Source organism: Panulirus ornatus, chromosome 1, assembly GCF_036320965.1.
Source record: "Panulirus ornatus isolate Po-2019 chromosome 1, ASM3632096v1, whole genome shotgun sequence".
In the NCBI taxonomy this organism is placed as follows: Eukaryota; Metazoa; Arthropoda; class Malacostraca; order Decapoda; family Palinuridae; genus Panulirus; species Panulirus ornatus.
This window is the reverse complement of record NC_092224.1, coordinates 92940396-92961672: the sequence shown is the minus strand read 5'-3', so window position 1 is coordinate 92961672 and position 21277 is coordinate 92940396. Positions and strand designations below refer to the sequence as shown.

Sequence of the window (21277 nt, the reverse complement as noted above, 5' to 3'; positions counted from 1 at the left end):
TGTGACGCAGGAGATGTTTGTGGTCAGTTATGTGACGCAGATGTTTGTGGCCAGTTATGCGACGTAGTGTGGCCAGTTATGCGACGCAGTGTGGCCAGTTATGCGACGCAGGAGATATTTGTGGTCAGTTATGTGGCGCAGGAGATGTTTGTGGCCAGTTATGTGATGCAGGAGAGATCATTCTTGTGTCCATAATGAGGTTGGGAAACAATCAGGACTGCGTGAGAGGCAAAGCCAGACACTGAGACTGCTGCTGAATCGTAGCCAAATGAAGACTTGTTTGACGTGTTCTGTAATACGTCAGAAGTGACAAACATCTCCGCAGGTTTGTGGCCAGTTATGTGACGCAGGAATGTTTGTGGCCAGTTATATGACGCAGGAGATGTTTGTGGCCAGTTATGTGATGCAGATGTTTGTGGCCAGTTATGTCACGCAGATGTTTGTGGCCAGTTATGTGACGCAGGATCTCACATATACAGGCATGACTGACCGACCTCTGATGATGTCAGAAGTGACAAACATCTCCGTAGGTTTGTGGCCAGTTATGTGACGCAGGAATGATTGTGGCCAGTTATATGACGCAGGAGATGTTTGTGGCCAGTTATGTGACGCAGATGTTTGTGGCCAGTTATGTCACGCAGATGTTTGTGGCCAGTTATGTGACGCAGGAGATGTTTGTGGTCAGTTATGTGACGCAGATGTTTGTGGCCAGTTATGCGACGTAGTGTGGCCAGTTATGCGACGCAGTGTGGCCAGTTATGCGACGCAGGAGATATTTGTGGTCAGTTATGTGGCGCAGGAGATGTTTGTGGCCAGTTATGTGATGCAGGAGAGATCATTCTTGTGTCCATAATGAGGTTGGGAAACAATCAGGACTGCGTGAGAGGCAAAGCCAGACACTGAGACTGCTGCTGAATCGTAGCCAAATGAAGACTTGTTTGACGTGTTCTGTAATACGTCAGAAGTGACAAACATCTCCGCAGGTGTGTGGCCAGTTATGTGACGCAGGAATGTTTGTGGCCAGTTATATGACGCAGGAGATGTTTGTGGCCAGTTATGTGATGCAGATGTTTGTGGCCAGTTATGTCACGCAGATGTTTGTGGCCAGTTATGTGACGCAGGATCTCACATATACCCAGCCAGAGCAGCCTCGGTATTCCTATGATCAATTCAAAGATTGAATCAGTTGGATATTTGGAATGACTGCGTGAGAGGCAAAGCCAGACACTGAGACTGCTGCTGAATCGTAGCCAAATGAAGACTTGTTTGACGTGTTCTGTAATACAGACGATCTCGAAATACAGGCATGACTGACCGACCTCTGATGATGTCAGAAGTGACAAACATCTCCGTAGGTTTGTGGCCAGTTATGTGACGCAGGAATGTTTGTGGCCAGTTATATGACGCAGATGTTTGTGGCCAGTTATGTGACGCAGATGTTTGTGGCCAGTTATGTCACGCAGATGTTTGTGGCCAGTTATGTGACGCAGGAGATGTTTGTGGTCAGTTATGTGACGCAGATGTTTGTGGCCAGTTATGCGACGTAGTGTGGCCAGTTATGCGACGCAGTGTGGCCAGTTATGCGACGCAGGAGATATTTGTGGTCAGTTATGTGACGCAGGAGATGTTTGTGGCCAGTTATGTGACGCAGGAGAGATCAGGGAAACAATCAGGTCCTCTCCGGCTCTAACATTTCCAATGACAGCAACCGAGTCCCAGGTTTTCATCTCCTCTGACCTCGACAGTTTTCCTGTATTGACTCAGCGGTGATATCAGTCACTAGATGCGAGAATATGTGTACTGTTACATAGTGATCACTGGAAGTCAAAAGTCCTGTAGTACCGAGTGGTGACTTTTCAAGTCCCCAGTCAGGAATCACAAGGGCTTCGGGTGTGGACGGACGTGTTGTTACGTATCACCTGAGCTACACCGAACATAAAGCATCACGACGCAGCATAAAGACGTGGATCCTCTCGCTGATTGAGCTACACCGAACATAAAGCATCACGACGGAGCATAGAGACGTGGATCCTCTCGCTGATTGAGCTACACCGAACATAAAGCATCACGACGCAGCATAGAGACGTGGATCCTCTCGCTGATTGAGCTACACCGAACATAAAGCATCACGACGCAGCATAGAGACGTGAATCCTCTCGCTGATTTAATTAGCACATATGGTTAGGAGAGTCAGGTCCCGGGGCAGGACAAGGCCTACCCGCCGCGTGTGCGAATCGAATTCCATGTGAAGGCCTGGATGGCTGAGGGGACAGACAGTGTGGAGACCAGAACACGAGACGGAGGAGTGCTTGGAACATGCACATTGGCGCTTTTGGATAAACGGTAACTAATTGTGTTCCTAGACCAATAAAAAACCATATTAGTGTACATAACCGGCCAGGGAATGAAACAAGAAATTTATGGGCCAGTTCTAAGATGATTATGTGGCTGACAAGGGTCTTGGGGATCCAAATGCCGCGATCGACATGGCTCAAAAGGCTAGCTGTGAGGGGAGCTGGCTGTATTACCAGCTCATCACCCTATCTTTACCTTAGGTATTTAGAAATTAATCAAACCTGATTAAATGATATACATGATATCAGTGTATTGATAAATGATGGTGATAAGACACTGATAAAGATAAAGACACTGATAAGATAAAGATGGAAGAATCTTCCATCTTTATCTACGTATTGATAAATGATGGTAATAAGACACTGATAAAGATAAAGACACTGATAAGATAAAGATGGAAGAATCTTCCATCTTTATCTACGTATTGATAAATGATGGTAATAAGACACTGATAAAGATAAAGACACTGATAAGATAAAGATGGAAGAATCTTCCATCTTTACCTACGAATCACAGCACTGCAACAATGAAAGGACCAATTCATAGAATGCTGGAAAATGTGAGCAATTCATAGAACGCTGGAAAATGTGAGCAATTCATAGAACGCTGGAAAATGTGACATCTACAACAGCTGCTACAGGGAAGAAAGGAAATGAAATCTGCAGATCAGGTACAGCAGAACCGAGACCAGGTGGGCTGCGGTATCGATTACCACAGAAGCTGCTTCATTCATCTGTAAACCCGAAGCAGATGTCGGGTATCACTCAGAGGGAAAACGAATCCTAGTGATTCGAGGTTCACTACACTAACATGAGTCGACATACAACGGAAAAAAGACTTTGCGCCATAAAGTCCATTCCAGTCAGTCTTACACCGTATATGTTGTATATATCGTGCTGTCATGGGTCATTTATATAATCAATATGGAATCGTGAAGATGAAATCATGTATGACTAATTAAATACAGATTTTTTTTGGGTAATATTCACCAATCATAATGACCAAGGATGCCATTTGATCTTAGTCATTATATTCTGACGTATTAGTCTTTCTCCTAAAACAGGTATTGCACGATAGAGCTTAAAGGCAATTAAAATCCCCTGGATAAACTATGATATTCTTGGCAGGAGAACATGGTGCTGGAAGAACAGAAAAAGAAGAGTTGTGGCAAGTGACCACTGATCACCAGGGGAAAAGAAAACATTTCGTGTTCCGCAAGGGTCTATTTTGGGACCCATTAAATTTTGCCAGATGACTAATATATATATATATATATATATATATATATATATATATATATATATATATATATATATATATATATATATATATATCAGTTATAAAGTTATTACTGTTCTTATGAATTAAAGATATTTCAGACGCTTTCCCAACAGTCATTCAGTAGGATGTGTTGTGGTGATGTGTAAGACCAAGTGTTGTTGTCCAGAGCTGCGGACGACCGCTACCGTGGGTGATGGCAAGACGACCAGAAGGAGGAGGAGGTGAGGTATAGGCTTGTCTTGTGAGTTTCGTTGGTAGGGGGGCGATGGAGGAGGGAGTGGGGCCTACCACACCCTCGTCGGGGGAGTGTGGGGTCAGTCGGCTAGTTCAGAGATCAAAGGAAGCCGCTGGAGTTGTGAGGAGTCGGCGTGTTTGATCTCTGGTGCGATTATCACAGCTCGGTCGGTCGGTCGTGGGCAGCGTTAGCTGGGCCGCGGCGCTCGTAGGCAGGAGCGCCGCGGCGGCCCAGCTGGGCGTCAGTCAGTGTGTGGCGTCGCGAGGCCCCGAGCAGGCGTCCAGAGCGAGCGCACCCTGGGCCCCTCACCCTCTCACGCTGGTGACTGCCTCCCCGACACCTACGACAGCTGAGTGTGACGCAAGACGGGCCGCCCGACGGACGCTGCTGGACTGTCGACCATACGAGGACGTGCACCGAGCGCGCGCGCTACTGGGTGTGTGTGTGTGTGTGTGTGTGTGTATCGGACTGTGGCACGTGTTGTGGTAGCCGCGGGTCAGCAGGTGAGGGGATCATGGGTCATATAGTGATGATTGTGGTTGTGGTAGTTGTGGCAGGTGGTGGAGTGCTGGGTCTGGCCACTCCTGACCTAATGCCCCGCCAACCACAGTCTGCAGGTGGCTCCCTGGACCACAGCGAGGGGCGGGTGCCCCGTTCGAGTCCCCAGCACACTGAGGGAAAGTCGAACACGTTGCAAGACGACGAATACGACGACTCCCCGATGAACGATCGCACGGCCCGATGGGCGGCGGCGGCCTACGACCTCCTGCAGTCGCAGTCGTGCGAGTCGCCGTCGTGGACGACGAAGAAGGAGTGTCGGGACGCCCAGCTGGTGCCCCGCCGCCTGACGCAGGTGTGGGCCACGCAGGCAGGGAGGGGGCCGTACGTGGCCAGGCTGCCGGACGGATCCCTCCACAGGTCAGGTCGTCATGAGGGAGTCCTGCTCCTCGATCCCTACCCGGCCGCCTCCTGGGGGCACCTCGTCCTTGTCATCTTCGTGGCGTCCAACACTTCCCTCACCCACTGCACCGACGACAACAGCTACTGGCTCGGTAAGTCGTTCCCTCTCTCCATCGCCGCTGTCATCCTCCAACGCATGATGTGCCCTCCTCACGCACGTCACTGTTAATCTGTTTAAAACTCCATTCCCAGTGTAATGGCTCACACACACACACACACACACACACACACACACATACACACACACACACACACACACATCCTCAACCCCTGCCCAGTGTAGTAGTGAAACATGAACTTACACACTTATAAAAGATCCTCTCACTTCACACACCAACGTGGACGCTCGCAACACTCTACACTCACCAATACACATATAAAAGATCCTCTTACTTTATTCTTCACACACCAACGTGGACGCTCGCAACACTCTACACTCACCAATACACATATAAAAGATCCTCTTACTTTATTCTTCACACACCAACGTGGACGCTCGCAAACACTCTACACTCATCATTTAACTTATATCACACCTTCAGCTCATATTGCCCAATACAGTGGGCATGATTGACTGTTATGTGAACATCTTTTATCAAACCTATTGACAAAGTCCTGGGTTCATGTACAAAATAACATGGTTCTCTTGTCGGTGAGTCAGGATTTGTTAGATTATACATACATATATACAGACATACATCATACATACATACATACATACATCATACATACATACATACATACATACATACATACATACATACATACATACTTGCATACATACATACATACATACATACATACATACATCATACATACATACATACATACATACTTGCATACATACATACATACATACATACATACATACATACATACATACATACATACATACATACATCATACATACATCATACATACATACATACATACATACATACATACATACATACATACAATAGATCACCACCAGAGCAAACCATCAAGGATGATGACGAACTAGCCAAGACTGCACGACCCTCGAACCCGACAGTACGACCCTGAGATATGATGGACTAGCCTTTGACCTAACTGGGTCGGTCCCGACACCCGTGGGTCGTACCGTCGTTATCAAGAGCAACATTGAAGACCAAGTGACGTAAGAAAAAGTAATTATCAAAAATACGTCAAGATCTCTACTGTCGTAATGAGACATAGTTCAGGATTACCTTCGTATACATGGGAATGGTTCACGTAGGATTACCTTCATGTACTTGGGAATGGTTCACTCAGGATTACCTCCATGTACGTGGGAATGGTTCACTCAGGATTATCTTCATGTACTTGGGAGTGCTTCACTCAGGATTACCTTCGTATACATGGGAATGGTTTACTTAGGATTACCTTCATGTACGTGGGAGTTGTTCACTCAGGATTACCTTCGTATACATGGGAATGGTTCACTTGGGATTACCTTCATGTACTTGGGAATGGTTCACTCAGGATTACCTCCATGTACGTGGGAATGGTTCACTTGGGATTACCTTCATGTACTTGGGAAGGGTTCACTCAGGATTACCTCCATGTACGTGGGAATGGTTCACTCAGGATTATCTTCATGTACTTGGGAATGGTTCACTCAGGATTACCTCCATGTACGTGGGAGTTGTTCACTCAGGATTACCTTCATGTACTTGGGAATGGTTCACTCAGGATTACCTCCATGTACGTGGGAATGGTTCACTTAGGATTATCTTCATGTACTTGGGAATGGTTCACTCAGGATTACCTCCATGTACGTGGGAATGGTTCACTCAGGATTACCTCCATGTACGTGGGAATGGTTCACTCAGGATTACCTCCATGTACGTGGGAATGGTTCACTTAGGATTACCTTCATGTACTTGGGAATGGTTCACTCAGGATTACCTCCATGTACGTGGGAATGGTTCACTCAGGATTATCTTCATGTACGTGGGAATGGTTCACTTAGGATTACCTTCATGTACTTGGGAGTTGTTCACTCAGGATTACCTCCATGTACGTGGGAATGGTTCACTCAGGATTACCTCCATGTACGTGGGAATGGTTCACTTAGGATTACCTTCATGTACTTGGGAGTGCTTCACTCAGGATTATCTTCCTGCACATGGGAATGGTTCACTCAGGATTATCTTCGTGTACATGGGAATAGCTCACTTAGAATTATCTTCGTGTACATGGGAATGGCTCACTCAGAATTACCTTCCTGTACATGGGAATAGCTCACTTAGGATTACCTTCCTGTACATGGGAATAGCTCACTTAGGATTACCTTCGTATACATGGGAATGGTTGATTCAGGATTACCTTCGTGTACATGGGACTGGTTGATTCAGGATAATCTTCGTGTACATGGGCATGGTTCACTCAGGATTACCTTCTTGTACATGGGCATGGTTCACTCAGGATTACCTTCTTGTACATGGGCATGGTTCAGTGGTGGTGAAGGTCGTCTGGGCTTCATCTATGTTCAGTGGATCCCTGACGGTCTGGTTATGGGCAATTATCCCTCCTGTTCATGGACGGGCCAACCTCAGGTGTACACCGACGCACCGTCGTGTATTGGACAGTAATTTTCCCCGTCGGTCGTGTATTCTTACCCCGTCTACCATCCTCAGTGCTTGTTACATTTCTAAATCTTTTGCGCACCTGATCCTCGCTTCACACACCTGTAGATCCCCAGCTCCCTGGGGACACTAGTGAGGTTCCATATGTGGAAAATTATGGTCCATTCTAAGGGGCCGACTCTTTTTGTCTCGACTTTCCGTTCTCCCGTCCGTCGCTCTCGAACCCTGGCCAGAGCAAGAGCCGAGCCGCTTGCGTCATAATTACGGGACCTGGAAGATCTGGTCACACTACGCTGTGGCGAAATTCAATCTATGTTATTTCCTCTCTCTCTCTCTCTCTCTCTCTCTCTCTCTCTCTCTCTCTCTCTCTCTCTCTCTCTCTCTCTCTCTCTCTCTCTCTCTCTCTCTCTCTCTCTCTCTCTCTCTCTCTCTCTCTCTCTCTTACTTTCTTGTCCTTTGTTTTAACAAATTACCGAAGGTCTCCAACGTTGAAACATCATACCGTTACAGCGTCAAACCTTCACACACACACACACACACACACACACACACACACACACACACACACACACACACACACACACACACACACACACACACACACACACACACAGGAATTAACCGGAAAAGTATGGTTGAGGCAGACGAGGAGGAGCCAGCAGCAGATCTTCCTTAATCTGTATGATGGAAGATGGCCTTGGGTAGGTGAGGGCCTCTGACGTGAGGCTAGATGTCCCCACCTCTGCCCCCACTTCCACCTTCATCATCATCCATCTCATCATCATCCACCTCATCATCCACCTCATCATCATCATCATCATCCACTTCATCATCATCATCCATCTCATCATCATCATCGTCATCCACTTCATCATCATCCACTTCATCATCATCCACCTCATCATCCACTTCATCATCATCCACCTCTTCATCATCATCCACCTCATCATCATCATCCACCTCATCATCATCCACTTCATCATCATCCACCTCATCATCATCCACCTCTTCATCATCCACCTCATCACCATCATCATCCACCTTATCGTCATCCACCTCATCCTTCACTCCTCCTTACCCCAGCGTTCATCACAAACATCTTCCCTCAAACATCTTAATCATCCATCATCTCTTACAATTCCCTGACCACCTCAACCTGCTTCTAGTTACTACTCCACCACCACCCCAACCCCCGTCATTACCCTCCACCTTACCCACTTACTCCACCCCCTTCTAACTACCCTCGTGACCCCTACCTGACCTCTCCACCTTCACAGGACCAGGTTAACCGTCCATGATTACAGTCCATCCGGTACCTCAGGAGTGGTCCTGCTCCCGACCCTCATTATGTGGTCGTCCCTGGCTACCCTCATCATGTGGTCGTCCCTGGCTCCCCCTCATCATGTGGTCGTACGCCCTGGCTACCTTCATCATGTAGTCGTCCCTGGCTACCCTCATCATGTGGTCGTCCCTGGCTACCCTCATCATGTGGTCGTCCCTGGCTACCCTCATCATGTGGTCGTACGCCCTGGCTACCCTCATCATGTGGTCGTCCCTGGCTACCCTCATCATGTGGTCGTACGCCCTGGCTACCCTCATCATGTAGTCGTCCCTGGCTACCCTCATCATGTGGTCGTACGCCCTGGCTACCCTCATCATGTGGTCGTACGCCCTGGCTACCCTCATCATGTGGTCGTACGCCCTTGCTACCCTCATCATGTGGTCGTACGCCCTTGCTACCTTCATCATGTGGTCGTCCCTGGCTCCCCTCATCATGTGGTCGTACGCCCTGGCTACCTTCATCATGTAGTCGTCCCTGGCTACCTTCATCATGTGGTCGTCTCCTCCCCACCCATCACCTCCCTCCGACGCATCAACACATAGCTATGAAGGAGGACCATGTCATACAGAGATAATTTACCGACGAAAAAAAAATCTACAAGAAATTATGAAGTCTGGTTTATTACCGTCCCCAAAATTAGTAACTCATTTCCCTCGTCTCTTCTTTCTCCCAGTCACACAAACTATACCTTTCAGCTAAGCCCCGGCCTTGATGTGCACCATCGTCTGTGACTGGAGCACCCAACATTAACACACAGTTAGCGAACACATTCTGAACGTATCTTAGAGACACCAGAGAGAGTCTTAAGTAACTCATAAAACCCGGAATGTGAAGCGTAAATATTGATGAAATGGTTTTGCGAAAGATCCGGGAACTAACCATCATTTTGTGATTTTGATTATAGGTAAATGATAAAAAAAAACAAAGTGTACGTCGGTAAAATAAAAACGTTGGTCCATCATCAAATGGTACCTAGGTTAATTATTACGACAAGTTGAGTCAACGAATGATTTAATTAACGACTAATGTCGTGTGTGGGGGGGTGGGAGGTCGAGCGAGAGGATCCAGGGGTCGAATATGGAGGTTTTCAGTGGGGAGCGACCACTTGTTTCGTGGCCTCTGCGAAGTCATGGGGTTAGCAGGCAATTCTAACCCCGCCTCGAAGGTTGGGTCTGGCAACAGGTGGAGACGGTTCACAAGGTGGAGGTGACACCAGCAGTGGCGGGGTGAGGGAGACGAAACCAGAGGGTTGTACTTTGTGCAACAAGAGTTGTTGCTGTTGTTAGTGTGAAGTGTAACGATGGCTAGGTTAGGTACGACCAGCAGGGCGTGTAAACTTCATACTGATCAGTGTGAGAGTAAGAGTACCTGCCTACCTATGAGTACGTACCTACAAGAACCTGTCTTACTTCTACCTACCTATGAGTACGTACCTACAAGTACCTGTCTTACTTCTACCTACACACAAGTACCTACCTATGAGTACGTACCTACAAGTACCTGTCTTACTTCTACCTACACACAAGTACCCACCAATGAGTACGTACCTACAAGTACCTGTCTTACTTCTACCTACCTATGAGTACCTGTCTTACTTCTACCTACCTATGAGTACGTACCTACAAGTACCTGTCTTACTTCTACCTACACACAAGTACCTACCTATGAGTACGTACCTACAAGAACCTGTCTTACTTCTACCTACACACAAGTACCTACCAATGAGTACGTACCTACAAGTACCTGTCTTACTTCTACCTACCTATGAGTACCTGTCTTACTTCTACCTACCTATGAGTACGTACCTACAAGTACCTGTCTTACTTCTACCTACACACAAGTACCTACCTATGAGTACGTACCTACAAGTACCTGTCTTACTTCTACCTACCTATGAGTACCTGTCTTACTTCTACCTACCTATGAGTACGTACCTACAAGTACCTGTCTTACTTCTACCTACACACAAGTACCTACCAATGAGTACGTCCCTACAAGAACCTGTCTTACTTCTACCTACACACAAGTACCTACCTATGAGTACGTACCTACAAGTACCTGTCTACTTCTACCTACACACAAGTACCTACCTATGAGTACGTACCTACAAGCACCTGTCTTACTTCTACCTACACACAAGTACCCACCTATGAGTACGTCCCTACAAGAACCTGTCTTACTTCTACCTACACACAAGTACCTACCAATGAGTACGTACCTACAAGTACCTGTCTTACTTCTACCTACACACAAGTACCTACCAATGAGTACGTACCTACAAGCACCTGTCTTACTTCTACCTACACACAAGTACCTACCTATGAGTACGTACCTACAAGTACCTGTCTTACTTCTACATACACACAAGTACCTACCAATGAGTACGTACCTACAAGCACCTGTCTTACTTCTACCTACACACAAGTACCTACCAATGAGTACGTACCTACAAGTACCTGTCTACTTCTACCTACACACAAGTACCTACCTATGAGTACGTACCTACAAGTACCTGTCTACTTCTACCTACTCACAAGTACCTACCTATGAGTACGTACCTACAAGTACCTGTCTACTTCTACCTACACACAAGTACCTACCTATGAGTACGTACCTACAAGTACCTGTCTACTTCTACGTACACACAAGTACCTACCTATGAGTACGTACCTACAAGTACCTGTCTACTTCTACCTACACACAAGTACCTACCTATGAGTACGTACCTACAAGTACTACTTGTCTATTTCCCCCTACTTACGGGTACCTCTATACTTGTAACTACCTAACCTAACCTAACCTACGAGTTCGCACGACGCAAGTCTTCATATGGCGGGGTTAGCGCGTAGCGCTCACCACACGTCTTTCTTCATGGATGTTAACTACTTCTGCCGCCAGAAAGCGCGCGCGCGCGCGCGAGAGAGAGAGAGAGAGAGAGAGAGAGAGAGAGACTACAATACACGAGGACTGGAGGTGTTCAGCTGATGTCTGGACGTGTGAGGGAAGAGAGATTCTGCTGGTGTCACACTTTTTCCATGCACTGCCACATTCTGCACCCTCCAGTCTGCCGTAGCAGCCCAGGGCCGCCACACCAGGGCCTGAGGGAGAACCTGGACAAAGTGCCAGGCACCACAGTTCCATCCTTACAGTCAAAGATCCACCCACACAAGCTCTCTCTCTCTCTCTCTCTCTCTCTCTCTCTCTCTCTCTCTCTCTCTCTCTCTCTCTCTCTCTCTCTCTCTCTCTCTCTCTCTCTCTCTCTCTCTCTGTGTGCGTGTGTGTGTGTGTGTGTGTGTGTGTGTGTGTGTGTGTCTGGGGCTGAGGGATGGCCTCTCCACTGTCTAGTTTATGACTAGGAAAATAAAACTGTTGCATCCCTCCTTCCTTGTACTGGGATTTGTCCCTCAGGATTCTCTGCCCTGAGATTAGAGATCCTGTGCCCCGGGATTAAAGATCGTGTGCCCCGGGATTAAAGATCGTGTGCCCTGGGATTACAGACCCTGTGCCCTGGGATTACAGACCCTGTGCCCTGGGATTATAGACCCTATGCCCTGGGATTAAAGACCCTGTACCCTGGGATTAAAGATCCTGTGCCCTGGGATTACAGACCCTGTGCCCTGGGATTACAGACCCTGTGCCCTGGGATTAAAGATCCTGTGCCCTTGGATTAAAGATCCTGTGCCCTGGTGACACTCCAATCAACGCCACCTGAATCTTCCTGGTTACTCCTTCAGCCATGATAAACAGAGGAGAGGGTTGTGTTTCTCCTGGGCCGTACTATGATACCCTCCACCAACACTTGACACACTTTGGAAATACGTTACCCTCCACCAACACTTGACACACTTTGGAAATACGTTACCCTCCACCAACACTTGACACACTTTGGAAATACGTTACCCTCCACCAACACTTGACACACTTTGAAAATACGTTACCCTCCACCAACACTTGACACACTTTGGAAATACGTTACCCACCACCAACACTTGACACACTTTGGAAATACGTTACCCACCACCAACACTTGACACACTTTGGAAATACGTTACCCTCCACGAACACTTGACACACTTTGGAAATACGTTACCCTCCACCCAACACTTGACACACTTTGGAAATACGTTACCCACCACCAACACTTGACACACTTTGGAAATACGTTACCCTCCACCAACACTTGACACACTTTGGAAATACGTTACCCTCCACCAACACTACACACTTACGAAATACTGATGTGGAGGCGACCCTGAGTCTGTGGTACGCTCCTGTCGTCATCCAGTGCCTTGCTCAATGGTCTGGCCGCCCCGTCATATAGAGGTTTATTCACCATAAGGAACCACTACGTTGTCAACATGCCCCGAGGGAGGACCATCCTGCGTGAGTCTGGCGAAGGAGACCCAACAGACCCAACGAAAGGAGACCCTTCCGCCCGCGTCAGTATGAGACCTACCAGAGGGAGGCCCGTCCAGCCTCCAGGTATGGTATGAAACCTCCTCCAGAAATCCAGATGACCAACCTGGAAGTCGACTGATAACCAGTTTATCTATCAGGGCTACTCAGGGCTGATGCAAAGGTAAAATGTGATGCGTATATTGACTAATAATCATTGTCAGGTTATTATACTTAAAGGTCGTACCGTCGTGCTCAAGGATCGCATCGACGTGCTCAAGGATCATACCGTCGTGCTCAAGGATCGTACCGTCGTGCTCAAGGACCGTACAGTCGTGCTCAAGGATCGTACCGTCGTGCTCAAGGACCGTACAGTCGTGCTCAAGGACCGTACAGTCGTGCTCAAGGATCATACCGTCGTGCTCAAGGATCGTACCGTCGTGCTCAAGGACCGTACAGTCGTGCTCAAGGATCGTACCGTCGTGCTCAAGGACCGTACAGTCGTGCTCAAGGATCGTACCGTCGTGCTCAAGGACCGTACAGTCGTGCTCAAGGATCGTACCGTCGTGCTCAAGGATCGTACCGTCGTGCTCAAAGGTCGTACCGTCGTGCTCAAGGACCGTACAGTCGTGCTCAAGGATCGTACCGTCGTGCTCAAGGATCGTACCGTCGTGCTCAAAGGTCGTACCGTCGTGCTCAAAGATCGTACCGTCGTGCTCAAGGAGCATACCGTCGTGCTCAAGGATATATATATATATATATATATATATATATATATATATATATATATATATATATATATATATATATATATATATATATATATATATATATATATATTAGATCCACGTAGCTTCCACTATTGTACTTGGCACACACACACACACACATATATATATATATATATTATATATATATATGTGTGTGCGTGTGTGTGTGTGTGTGTGTGTGTGTGTGTGTGTGTGTGTGTGATTATTCATGACTTTCCTGGTAATCGTATGGACTGGAGAGCCAGCGTGACAATGTCCACGTCACATCACACGCACGACCGTCTAACAACAGTGATCATCATCAACACGATGACTATCTGGTGACGTCAGGCAACGTCGTCATCTGTTTGCGTCAGTTGTTCTCGCCGTGGCCACCAGGTGACACCACATGTTAGGGGTCTATATCAGATCTTCATAAGCAATGGTACACGTTCCCAACGTTATGATTTACAGTTGTTTCACTGATTGACACAAGACTGAGGGTAATGCTCAGCTGATGGCCCCTTCCCGGTCGTCTTAGTTACAATGCTTTTAAAGGCTCATAATCCGTGGCCAGTCACGGGGATACTCGAGTCCCCCACGCCCAGCCCTGGGTACACTTAAAGAGTCTCGTAAGAACATAAGAAGTGAGGACGCTGCAAGAGGCCTGTTGGCCCATTGTGCTAAGCAGGTCCTGAGTCTGTCCACCCTACAACCAGCCGCCAGAACCCATAAACACGTCATCCAACCTTCGTTGAAAGCTACGTAAAGACCTACGTAGCTTCCACTACCGTACTTAGCAACTGGGTCCATAAATTTACTAACCAGTTCCCGAACCAATATTTACCCACATCTGACCTGGATATTTTCTTCTAACTGAAATCCATTATCTCTTGTCCCTTTGATGCGCTTAACCCATTTAAAAAACTTCAGTCACATCCCCTCTAACCCTCCTCCTCTTCAGTGAGTGTTAATTCAGTCTATTTTAACCTTTCTTCACAAGTGAGGTTTCTAATTCCTGGGATCAATTTTGTCATTGGCCTTTGTACTCTCTCTAAATAATCTATATCACCTGCATAGTATGGAACCCAAAACTGTAACGCATGATCTAAATGGGGTCTCGCCAACGCAAGATAAAACTGCAACACGCAAGATAAAGTTGCAGTCCTATTAATGAATCCTAACATCTGATTAACCTTATTACATATTTTAATACATTGTTGCAGCAGCAGCTTAAGATCCTTGTTCACCAGTACCCCTAACTCTCTTTCGCATTCTGTTTTACCAATAGTAATAATGTCCAGTTTGTAATCAGTGTTCCTGTCTTTATACACACTAAGCGTTATGAATTTATTTACGTTAAATTCCATTTTCCATGTACCCGCCCACTCTGATAATCTGTTTACGTTCCTCTGCAAATTCACTAAATTTTCATCTGAGTCAATTACGGCCTCTATTTTTGTACCATCGGCAAATTCACATAAGTCGCTGGTTATTCCCATATCCAAATCGTTGATATATATATAACGAACAAGAGCGGACCCAAGACTGACCCCTGAGGAACACCACTGGCTACATTGCCCCAGTCCGATGTAACTCCGTGGATGCGTACCCTCTGCTTTCTGTCAGTGAGCCACGCCCTAATCCAATCAAACACACAACCCCCGATGCCATGTGTCGCTATTTTTCTAAGCAGACGCTCATGAGGTACTCTGCCAAAGGCCTTACTCAAGTCTAAGTATACAATATCATAACTCTTACCCTGATCAACAGTTTCAAATGCTTTATTAAAGAGGAGAGAAGGTTACTGAGACATGACATCCCTTTTGTAAACCCTTGTTGAGAATTCTTAATGAGATCATGATTCTCCAAGTGTTCCCGTATTTTGTCCCCTATAATTGATTCGAGAAATTTCCCCACAACAGATGTCAAGCTGACAGGACGATAATTAGAGGCAATGAATCTATTCCCGTTCTTAAAGAATGAACGACATTTGCTGTCCTCCAGTTGCTTAGGAACTACGCCTGGTTCCAGAGACTGTTGAAACACATTTAAAAGCGGAGCACTTACTTCCTCCTTACATTCCTTCAAGACCCTTGCATAAACACCACCTAGTCCAGGACTCTTGTTTACTTTTAATCGTTCTGTTTGTTTCAAAATATCAAATTTATTCATTTTCATATCGCATAGCTTCCCGCTTTCGTCCCCCGCTGTAAATTTGCTTTGGAACCAGAATGTTCGTATTCTTTTATGTAAATAATGATATGAAGTGATTGTTTAAAACTTCACATATCTTAATCCCACTATCAACTAATCTCTCAGGATGTGATTTGATAGGTTCAATTTTCTCCCTAAGCTTCGTTCTGTATATTTGAAAAAATCCTTTGGCATTTTTTTTTTCTTCTTCGTTAGCTATCTCAATTTCGCAAATTTCCTTTAGCCTTCCTCATCTCTGATTTTACCATCTCCGTAGCCTCCGCAAAGTTGGCTGGCCTTACGAGAGTCGGGAACGAACATTTCATTCTCCTTCCTATTCACATCCATCATTATACTGAATATCATTTCCTTGTGGTTACTATCATCTAACTATCCTCCTACCTCAGCTTCATGTATAAGGTGGTTACTATCACCTAACTGACCTCCCAATCTCAGCTTCATCTATAAGGTTGTTTGCATTTGTCAGTACCCAATCTAAAATGTTATATCATCCTGGTCCCCCTCGGACATGTGCCGAGTAAGGAAACAATCATGGACTGTCTCCATACATTCCTCTGACTCAACAGTTAATCGTAGTAAAGTTGAACTCACCCTAGAATACATAGAGTACATACATTTCTAATGATGGGGGTTTATATAAATGCTTCTTATAATACCCTTTCATTGCTTTCATCTATTTCAACCCGAATCGATTCTGTCTTTTTTTTGTTACTTTAATGTCACTCCTGTTTCAGCTCTTAATGTTGTCCCAACTTTGAAGTGCTGCTACCCTCACCTTCTCCTTTCCTGTCCTTCCTATCAGTCGTGTAAAGTTTGTATCCATCAATTTTGGTCGAGAAGTATTGGCAGGTTTGGTTTGTGTGTCCTTGTTTGGCTGGAGGGACGACCCACACTGCTGCTGCAGTAGCCAGCGCCACTCCCTACACCACCACCCACCCTTAACCACAGTGCAACTCTGCCTCCCTCCCTCCCTCCACACTACGTCCCACCTGGACACTCGCTTCCCACCTAACAAACCACCGCCACTACCTCACCATCTGTCTCCCACCACCACCACCTACAACTACCTCACCATCTGTCTCCCACCACCACCACCTACAACTACCTCACCATCAGTCTCCCACCAGCACCTACAACTACCTCACCAGCTGTCTCCCACCATCATCTACAACTAACTCTCCATCTGTCTCCCACCAACCTCTACAACTACCTCACCATCTGTCTCCCACCAACCTCTACAACTACCTCACCATCTGTCTCCCAGTCACATACAACTACCTCACCATCTGTCTCCCACCACCACCTACAAGCACCTCACCATCTGTCTCCCACCACCACCTACAAGCACCTCACCATCTGTCTCCCACTGTCACTACAACTACCTCACCAACTGTCTCCCACCATCACTACCTATAACTACCTCACCATCTGTCTCCCACCAGCACCTACAACTACCTCACCAGTTGTCTCCCACCATCATCTACAACTAACTCTCCATCTGTCTCCCACCACCACCTACAACTATCTCACCATCTGTCTCCCACCACCACCACCTACAACTACCTCACCACCTGTCTCCCACCATCACTACATACAACTACCTCACCATCAGTCTCCCACCACCATCTACAACTACCTCACCACCTGTCTCCCACCATCACTACCTACAACTACCTCACCAGCTGTCTCCCACCATCACTACCTACAACTACCTCACTATCTGTCTCCCACCACCATCTACAACTACCTCACCACCTGTCTCCCACCATCACTACCTACAACTACCTCACCACCTGTCTCCCACCATCACTACCTACAACTACCTCACTCTCTCTCTCCCACCATCATCTACAACTACCTCACTCTCTCTCTCCCACCATCATCTACAACTACCTCACTCTCTGTCTCCCACCATCATCTACAACTACCTCACCATCTGTCTCTCACCACCACCACCTACAACTACCTCACTCTCTCTCTCCCACCATCATCTACAACTACCTCACTCTCTGTCTCCCACCATCATCTACAACTACCTCACCATCTGTCTCTCACCACCACCACCTACAACTACCTCACCAGCTGTCTCCCACCATCACCTACAACTACCTCACCATCTGTATCCCACCGTCACCTACAACTACCACACCATCTGTCTCCCACCACCACCACCTCACCATCAGTCTCCCAGGCCCACCACGCTGGTATTTCTCAAGCCTGGCTAGAGAGGAATTTCCTGCTATCATTTCTTAAAAATCATTTCCAGACAGTTAAGAGGCGATTTCCCCTTCCTCAAGCATTGCCGACTTAACCACCCGAACAAACAATTTGCAAAAAATCTGTTTGGAAACAAGAAAAACAAAAAAATGTTGATTATCTACGTCATCTCAGTCAGTGAGGGGAAATAATCACTGATTATCGAATTCGTCTCTAGCACTGGGAAAATATAATCGCCGCTCCCCGCGTTAGCGAGGTAGCGTAAGGAAACAAACGAAAGAATGACCCAACCCACCCACATACACATGTATATACATAAACGCGTGATCAAGATATTCCTATGAGTCCACGAGGAAAATGAAACATGATAAGTTTCCAAGTGCACTTTCATGTAATAATCACATCATCAGGGGAGACTGACTTATATTTCTCTGTTGTGTCTCCCCTGATGATGTGATTAATTCACGAAAGTGCACTTGGGAACTTATCGTGTTTCATTTTCCAAGTGGACTCATAGGAATATATATATATATATATATATATATATATATATATATATATATATATATATATATATATATATATATATATATATATATATATATATATATATATATATAGTTGTACGATCTAAATTTTTCATAAAGACTGGACGGATGACGTATGGAGTCGTCCTCCCAGAGCGTGAGAATGTTGGTGAGGGTCGCGTCGGGACCTGGTCTGGGCACGGGCCGGCTCCTCTTTGATCCGCCGCCACGGACGTGCATCAAAGGACGCCGCCGCTTCTCTCCTCCTCCTCCTCCTCCTCCTTCCTTGTCTTGTAGGATCTTATTGTTAATCATGAGCCAGTGGCAGGCACCGAGAGCCAGGGCCCTCGCCTCCGCCAGGCATCCGTCTTCATTACGGGGTCCCGAAAGAAGTGGGAGTCGGCCGGCGATAACCACAGGCGGTGTCGTGGTGAGGAGCGGCGACACAGTCCACCCGCCCCGCCCCGCCCCGCCCCGCCCCGCCCGTTGTAATTTCTGGTGGGAGGTAGGCGGCCCCCGCTACTCCCCACAGGTGTGTGTGTGTGTGTGTGTGTGTGTGTGTGTGTGTGTGTGTGTGTGTGTGATCATCTCGGCCACCGCGTCGGCTGGGAGAAAAGGGATCAGCAGTCCGGCAGCCCCAGCTGGGACAGGTCCCGGTCCCCTTCCCATTCCCCCCCGGTCTTATCAACCAGTCGGCCGCCCCCCTCTGTCGTCGTCTGGTTCCCCCCTCAGAACCTTTGTCCGTGGCCGCTGACGACACACAGGTCCGCCGTCACTATATATACATATATTTTTAACGTCGTTCTGTGTGGCGTTCGTGACCGCCCAGGGAGGAGGCTCTGCAAACGCTCCTTTGTGCTTGAAAGATGTTGACAGTGACGCACTCAACACGTCGACGTCCTTCCCCTTCACCACGCACTCAACGCAGTGAACGTGTAACGCACTCCGTGAACGGTGTACGACCGACGACGTCTCGGTACACACCGCAAACGAGACATGGTTTCGAACTCAGGAGGGGGACATGTCCTTTCATCACACATCACGCAGGTATCATGCGACCAGGCCATCGGTGACGCTCGACCCGAGAACACATCATCAGAGGATCGCCTGGGGATGAGGGAGGGTCTTCCAGCGCTGTCTTGCTCCTCGTCTTAAAGGTCGACGGTTTGACCAGCGTCATGAGTCATTCTGGTTCACATGGAATGGCTGGAATCACTCGACTTCCCTCACTCTGGTTCAAGCCAAAGGCTCAGGCGATTCGACCACGGAAAGTCATCAGCTCAGGAAAACATTTCACAGCGTTACACAACAAAATCACTAACATTTGGATACTTGCCAGCGTGATACCAATCCTAAAACCTTCCAAAATCACCCAACTCCTTCTATATATCACCTCTTTCTTCATTATCAAGACTCTGAAAATTGACCCACAGCAGAAACAAGCCAAACATCCCACTCACATCTACACAGCATGTCTTTAGACCCAGCCACTCCCTCACCATACTACACCGTGAGCTCACACGACATATCCTAAATGCCTTCAACCAGCCACAACTCTCTTCCCACAAGGTATTAGTGGAAAAAGACATCCACAAAGCTTTTGACACTATACCCCATCACATCCTCACACAAAATATAGTTGGCACAGCAGCGCCTCCATAACAATGACAAAATAGTGGTTGGCCAATTGAATTGCCGGCTACCATACCAGAGCCATTCACAACGCCTTCACTTTTAATACCAATGAGCTCTTCGGTGAAATTCTCTTGAGGGACAGTTCTAACTCCAACCCTGTCCAGGCCTCCCACATGACGTCCCATTATCGAACAGGCAGACCTCAACATCAAGGTCCTTTCGTATGCAGACGACCTCGCGATCACATCACGGCACCCCGACACCACAGGAGCAACATCAGACATCAAGCATACATAACTGCTGGTGGAGGGGAACTTCTACTGCTTATGGAGGATAAACAGCTTCCCCAGAGTAGATTGTCAGCGTCCGTCTCCACAGAAGTCTTCTTCAGTCACTTTTGTAACCCCCAGACACACCCGGATCCAACCTACATCCTCCTCCTCCAGTCATCTTGAATGGACAGCCAACTCTCTCTCTCTCTCTCTCTCTCTCTCTCTCTCTCTCTCTCTCTCTCTCTCTCTCTCTCTCTCTCTCTCTCTCTCTCTCTCTCTCTCTCTCTCTCTCTCTCCGACGGTAGCAGTGTGGACCTAACTGTAGTAATTTCAACGCAGTACTGACAGTGATCCAGTGTACACATCACTAAACATTTACCCGCTGGTGACATGACGTGATAACCCCAGTAGCCTTAAGACGCGGTATATGTGGCCTGACCAGTATATAGCGGGCTATCCAGAGGATGAATGGATGAGATGTGCTGAGGAGACAGAGAGCCAGAT

General features: G+C 47.1%; 1 protein-coding gene across 1 annotated transcript in view; it reads left to right on the top strand.

Moving 5' to 3' along the window:
- Positions 1 to 4077: 4077 nt before the first annotated feature.
- The window catches only part of LOC139751024 (uncharacterized), a 37581-nt gene continuing 20381 nt past the window's right edge, over positions 4078 to 21277 (top strand). Inside the window, exon 1 of the mRNA XM_071666120.1 lies at positions 4078 to 4923. Within this exon, the coding sequence (XP_071522221.1) occupies positions 4386 to 4923 (538 nt within the window). The 5' untranslated portion in view covers positions 4078 to 4385. The remainder of the gene's footprint in view (positions 4924 to 21277) is intronic.